Source organism: Hipposideros armiger, unplaced genomic scaffold (genome assembly GCF_001890085.2).
Source record: "Hipposideros armiger isolate ML-2016 unplaced genomic scaffold, ASM189008v1 scaffold_1722, whole genome shotgun sequence".
NCBI lineage: Eukaryota > Metazoa > Chordata > Mammalia > Chiroptera > Hipposideridae > Hipposideros > Hipposideros armiger.
The window spans coordinates 130406-137140 of NW_017733072.1; the positions used below are offsets into that span (position 1 = coordinate 130406).

Consider the following 6735-nt stretch of genomic DNA (forward strand, 5'->3'; position numbering starts at 1 on the left):
GACTTTTCCGACAACCCAATATATGACGTTCTAGTAGTTAGTATACTAGAAATCCAGAACAGTATAGTTACATATTTCTATCAATATGCATTTAACTTGCCTTTGTTTTCATTATCAGATGTACTCTCATGATTTTTCTCATCTGTATGACATTAAAAATAGTTACTGATAATTAGCAACTGCAACTTAATAGGTCTTTCTGCCTTAAACTACAAACAACACTGAAAGAATGCATCCATGAAAATTTGTCTCATGCACCACTTACATAATGTCACTGTTTTCACACAGTGTAGAGGAGAGACTATAAGGCACATAAGTACACTCCACTACTCATGAATAAAAAATGATGATGAGTCAAACATGATAAAATTAGATCTAAAGTTATCCTGCACTGTTCAAGGAAGTTTAAGAAATTTTAAAAGCCAACAGCTTAGATAAAATTAGGGTTCAATTCTGAGTTTCAAACGAAAATACTGAAAATTAGATAAAAGAAGTATATAAATATATTCACTGATTATATAAAATTTTAACTTTTAAAATCCTTTCAGGAACATTTTTATACAGAAAGTGGCAAAAATGATGATATGTAAATGTAATAGGGACATAAAAACACCAAAATGAAGTTGTCTCTATAACCATGTAGAAGGAGAACTCTTTGGGAAGAAATTATGATGGTTAATAAATATTAAAGAAATATTGAGCTGGGAGGAAAAAACAAAACCTGTAGTTCATTGTTCTTATTTTCAAAAAAAAATATGGAAAAATGATGCTAGCCTCTAAGTTTTGAGAATTAAAATTTTAGAATTTATATCCTGCTCAATATTTACTTGTAATTTTCCCCTAACAAAACCAAAATTCTTGAAAGAAGAGGCTGAGACTTCAATGTACCTTTACTTAGTGTAACGCATGATCAAGTACAGTGTTTTAGCCGGTACTAAATCAACATTTTTTAATAAATAAATGTACTGAATGTAAATATGGGGTAAAAGATACATTGTAAATTGTAGTCACAGGCATTGTCTATAATTTTAGTTTGATTTAAACACTAAGGAAAATGTTCAAATGGATAAATGAAATATTCAGATATGTTACCTAGATAGTTTATGTAATATTTCTCCATTAAAAAGTAGGTAATTTACTTTAAAATTAGTACTGAAAAACAATCTGCTCTTTATTGTACATTTATCAATTTAAACTCAAAGTCTTAGGTCAAATTGAAAAGCCATTCTTCTAAAACAGTCAATTATTTATTTTAGACACAGTCAGACAGACCTGCCTTGACCTCTTCACCCTGCTGCTCTCCCCCCTCCTCTTCCACATGCTCAGTTTCTTCATTAACTTCTGCATTTGCACAAGTAAAGGTAAAAAAATGATAAGACCAGATATGTATAATTGTGCTCTTAAGTGAAACAAAACAAAAGATTTCAAATTATTCATGATATAGAGTAATTATAAAAAGACTAGCAATATTTTTAACAAGTTTCTGACATGTTATGGAAGCAAATAAGTATACTGGTAATAAATGATCACATTGTCTCCTTTAAAAATGACTCTGATTTGTAAAAGAGAAATTGTGCCCCCTAAAATGTTTATAATATGTGATAACTGTATAACGTACGCAAAATAGAAAATATTTTGTCTATAAACTTGGTATATTCCTATAAAAATATTATAGAACTTTTCTTTTAGAGAAACAAAAATAACATTATAAACTACTATCTATTTTTTTAAAACACCAGTACATCAAAGTTAGGGGAAAACAAAAAAAAATTAATAATACCTTACAGTTGTTTAGTACATTATACTTTCATTATATTGCTCCTCTTTTCTCTGGTTCTCAGACAAACAGTAGATGACTAATGCTGTAGCACCGTCAAGGCCAACATACATAAGGTTTTAAACTAACTTAATTAATAGACAGAAATATAACCAAAATCAAAAGGAATTAAATTAGAACTTGCACATTTTTAACTGTTGAATAGGATTAGAAAATAAACATGTCATTAGTTTTACTCCAAAATAATGCCATTCAATTATGACAATTATGACAATTTCTTAGAAATAATTCAAACATAATTTGATTCAGACCATCAGTTGATAGTCTATTTTGGGTTAAGTACCTTTAACTTCAGTTAGAAGTTGAAAACTTCTAAAAGATCTATTATATATTGACTTTAAAGCTAAAGAATGTTATCTACTGAAGTCTTCATATTAAAAATTAATACACTGTTAATCATTCATACGTTTAAGTAAAACAAAACAAAACCCAAAAAATCCTTTTATTTCATACTGAAAAGCATAAGGGAAGTTTTGGCTCACTTCTCTTTTATTCATAAAAATGGAAGAGTCACAACAAGGGACATTAAAGGGAAACTGTGATTTTAATAGATCCTATCAGGCAAAAATTAGTAAATAATATGTTTGTTGACAAGCCCATCAAAAACTTACTCAACCCTGACTTTCAGTATCAGCTCTATGTCAGTTTCCTGGTAAATTTATTACTACAAAGAATGGAGCTACTCATATCTTAATAGATAATTGCTATAAAGTATATTAAAATTGAATTTTTAAAATATTGACATAAACTATGTTTCTGACTTCATATGCCAACACATGACAATCAAATTCTAACTTTGAGAGATAAAAAATACTATACGTACTAAAAAACTTTACTAATGAAAAGTACTTTTAAAATTATATACCCTCCTCTCATGCAAATAATTGATAATTGTAGAAATGCTGCTGAAATCTTTTTATCAGGCAGCATAACAGACCATTAATCACAATAGCACTGAGTTTTTTAAAATCACGGTACATAGTAACTAGAAAGGACCACAAAATAGAAGTGGGTAAATCATTCACCCACTAACAAAAACAAAACTCATTCCAAGTTATATAAGGCAATAAAAAAGTATTGCTGCCCAAATGTAATGCAGTTGAAAATTTGTTACAAATAGGTTATAGAATATGAATTTTAACATAAGTATATGTAGAATGACAAGATTATTTTAGTAGTACTTTATACATGATTTAAAGTAGCTTTTCAGTTTTAAAATAAATATCTCATGCATTCATTCAACAAATATTTACTGAAGGCTTATAATGTGCCAGGCATTATTCTATGTGCTGGAGATTACTCAGTAAATAAAACAGTTAACAATTCTTTAAAGTTACAAAGTCGATTTCAGAATTCTAGAATTAGCAGAGGGATATTTATTGATCTAGTAAATGTATGCCACTTCCATATATCATGACTCAATATTTTCTCTTGAGTCATAATATACTATGACAATAAATCTGTACGTATTTATCTTTGATATCTGTAAGCAGTCTTGAAAAATGAAGTAGAAAATACAGACCACAATCACTACCTAATTCAACAATTTTTTTGTCTAGAAAGCTAAATTTAATAATTAAAAGATCATAAATACAAATGAAATATATGATGATAACTATAACTAGACTAGGTGTACATCCTCAATGACATAAACACAGACTGCAATTGATATCTTTGGTTAAAGTCTTGCACAAAACATAGAATTCTGCTTAAAAGGCATATTAAATTTTTTAAAAAGAGGAAATCTCATCCTGCCATTTAAAAGAAGTTAACTCTTTATACTTTTCCTTGACTGAATCAAAGAAATTTAACTCCTTGGTATAATTTCCAAGTAAAACAGTAGTCGAATATTTTATGAGAAATCATAAAACAAAATAATTTCCTGTGTATAAAAGCCTATACAATGGAGGGACACCGATTGCAGTTGGGTTTATTTTTGCTTACAGAGCCCCCCACAAAGGCTGTCAGCACAAAACAAACCCTCCTTTATGTACAGACCTTCACAAGGTTCTATCTCCTTGACTCCATTGTCTAGGAAAAACAAAATAAAAACAAAACAAAAGAGGGAACCAAAGCACAGGGGTTAAAAACAACAGAAATTTCCAAAGGCACAGAATGTATCATCTATTAAAGAAAAGTTAAATGGTGATTTAAAAAAAATCTTTTTTGGCACAGTACATCCAGTTACGATATAAAGGGACCACTTAAAAAATGACTAAAAATTATTATATTCTATCATCCCATGCTTTTAGAGGTCTTTTATCCAAGAATTTATAGATCTTTGGGGAGTATGTTCATTTGTGTGTCAGCAAATAATGCTTTGTATGCAAAAGTTTCAAAGTATTAAAAAATATCAGTACAACATGCATCTTTCTTTGTATATTCATGATTACCTTTTTCTGGTACTCCAGTTTTGAGAAGGATCATCATTGTTGTGCATCAGCTAACCAGTCCTTTGCAGTGTGTGAAAATTGATTTGGCTAGTTACTAATAAACTTTATGTAACTATCAACAACTATATAAACTTAGTCATAGCAAAGAAATATCATCCAACTGCTTATTTAAGAGCATTAAGTTTACTTTTTAAAATGCATTAGTTCAAATTTGAAAAATGTGCAAGAGCAATACTAGTAGGTTACTTTACCTCCAAATATTACACATTTTAAAAGCAAAATATATAATAGTTAACTATTAGCAAATGCAGCTAAGGCATTCAATTAACAAAATAAGAAAACTAATGCAAAGATAGTAAAAAAAATCTTGATTCACCTTAGCTTCCTTGTGTATTTCCTATATGACATGATTAGAAATAAAACTTACTTCTCTCCAATGTTCCCTTTGGTGGAAGTTGTGGAAGTTGTCGGCCCCTTCGTCCTGCCACTGGAGTGCTTGATGGGCTTGTTTGGACAGACCCAGTACGAGGATGAGACCTACAAGATACACCATTAATATTCATTTTCAATAAAATGAGTTAAATACTTTTAATACATTTGGTTCATATGATAGCTGTACAAATGCAATTTTAAGAGGTTTAGCTGCTGATTAAAAGGTTAAAAAAGTGGGACACAATATGGATATTTGAAAAACTATCTAAATAGGCACAGATGTTTATAGTTGTGTAATATGCATACATACATAGATACATGCACAGAAAACCCTACAGTAAAGTCCATGGAATTAAATGTAAATATTCCACCGATATAAAAGCAAGAGGAAAATTCTGCAGCTCAAAAAATAAAAGGTAATGCTTTACATTTCTTTCTACCAGATTTCAAACTTTTAGCTCAAACCTCTCTCCCTTGATCCAAAGAGATTTTTACTCAGGCTTATATTAGATATCCCTTTATTAGAAAATGTCTGATGAAACTACAAATAAAACCCAAACAATTCAAAATCCAGCTAAAGAAGATATTGGTCAATACATGATATTAGTATTAATAGAAAGAAACTAAAAATCTAGTTTTATGTAGTCATTATGATGATTAGTCCAAAAGTGATGTCTAATGAACACAAACAATTTCTCATTCTGTAGGAGAAGAACATGATAGTTATGAGGCGTATTATGTGGGGATTTACCCAGGACTCCTGATAAATGAGAAATCACAAAACAAATGCAGTCAGGACACTTAATAAACAAATTACGATGGTAGCCACACACTATTATATCCGCCGAATATAAATAGTGTGCTTACACTGAAAAGGTTAGTATCGATTGTTATTAGTGATTAGCCAAGGATGATGGAAGAGACTGTTTAGCTGCTGGGAAAATAAAATGGTGTGCTGGTGGGGGCAAAGGGGGAGTTAGTCTGATTGATTTATCTTTCACCTCGATAAGGCAGGTGAAGGAGGGGCAGATCTTCCCGTCATTAATGAAGGCATCGACCTCATGAGGTTTGTGTCAGGACGCTCAGTGGATCTGGAGCGGGTGGTGGTCCGCTCTGGGAGAGGCCGTTGTTCTGCTGATCTGGATCTGTGATATGGCTGTCTATCTGCTGCTTCACAAACCCTGAAACGTTAGTCAAAAAGCAGCTCAGTTGATCTTTAGTGCCCTTGTGCTATTTGGTTATGATGCATCAAACTGATTTTGAAAAAGGTAATTGTTTAAAATTATTGAGTATGTAAAAAAAAAATGTATCTTCCCCAACATATTCTGAGCAAATTGTCATTAAACTTTAAAAATTTTTAAGGAACCCAAATCTGCCTTTTATCACAATTCCCAGGAAAGATAATAGGAGTTGCTCAGTTATAATCCGTGACAAACAAAACTGCCTGCTTTCCAAAGCAAATTCCCTTTGGAACATGTGAAATATGTGAAGTATTCTATTTTAAAAGAATTCAATGACTTTTCCTAACATTTTCAAAAGAGTGAAGAAAACCATATAAGCACTATTCTCAAACCCCTAAGGCTGTTTATTATACCAAGATATAAAAGGCATCGATGCCATCATAGAATACGGATACCCCTGAACATCAAACAGAAGAATTCAAATGTTACAAGAAAACAGTGCTACTTTGCAGCCGGTAGCCATATTTAAACATGGTCCACAGAAAAATCACTATATATAAAGCTGTTTAATCAGCCATCTATGCCATCTATCTCAGCGCACTTAAAATGATACCAACCAATACAGGTCCAAGAGATATTAATTGGTTGAAATAATAATGGTTCTGAAACAATGTGATATCTCTTTTTGACGACAAAAAAACCAATATGAATACTAATCTTTGTTGAAAGAAATATACTTAAATTTAAGTAACCTATCATTATTCATTTTTTTATCCTTGTGTTCTAGCATCATGCTTTAACAACTAACATTTGGTCAATAAGTGTTTTCTAACACCCACTTCATTATCTGTGAGACAACCCTAAAAATACTAGCTTTGACTCTAGAACACCA

At 30.9% G+C, this 6735-nt stretch overlaps 1 protein-coding gene across 1 annotated transcript in view; it reads right to left on the reverse strand.

The window, feature by feature from the left end:
- The window catches only part of LOC109378071 (regulating synaptic membrane exocytosis protein 2-like), a gene marked incomplete at its 5' end in the record, with an annotated part of 124693 nt that extends 118850 nt beyond the window's left edge, over nucleotides 1-5843 (reverse strand). The window contains 3 exons of the mRNA XM_019634539.1: nucleotides 3836-3868; nucleotides 4658-4767; nucleotides 5664-5843. Of these exons, the coding sequence (XP_019490084.1) occupies nucleotides 3836-3868; nucleotides 4658-4767; nucleotides 5664-5843 (323 nt within the window). The remainder of the gene's footprint in view (nucleotides 1-3835; nucleotides 3869-4657; nucleotides 4768-5663) is intronic.
- Between the last annotated feature and the right edge of the window lie 892 nt (nucleotides 5844-6735).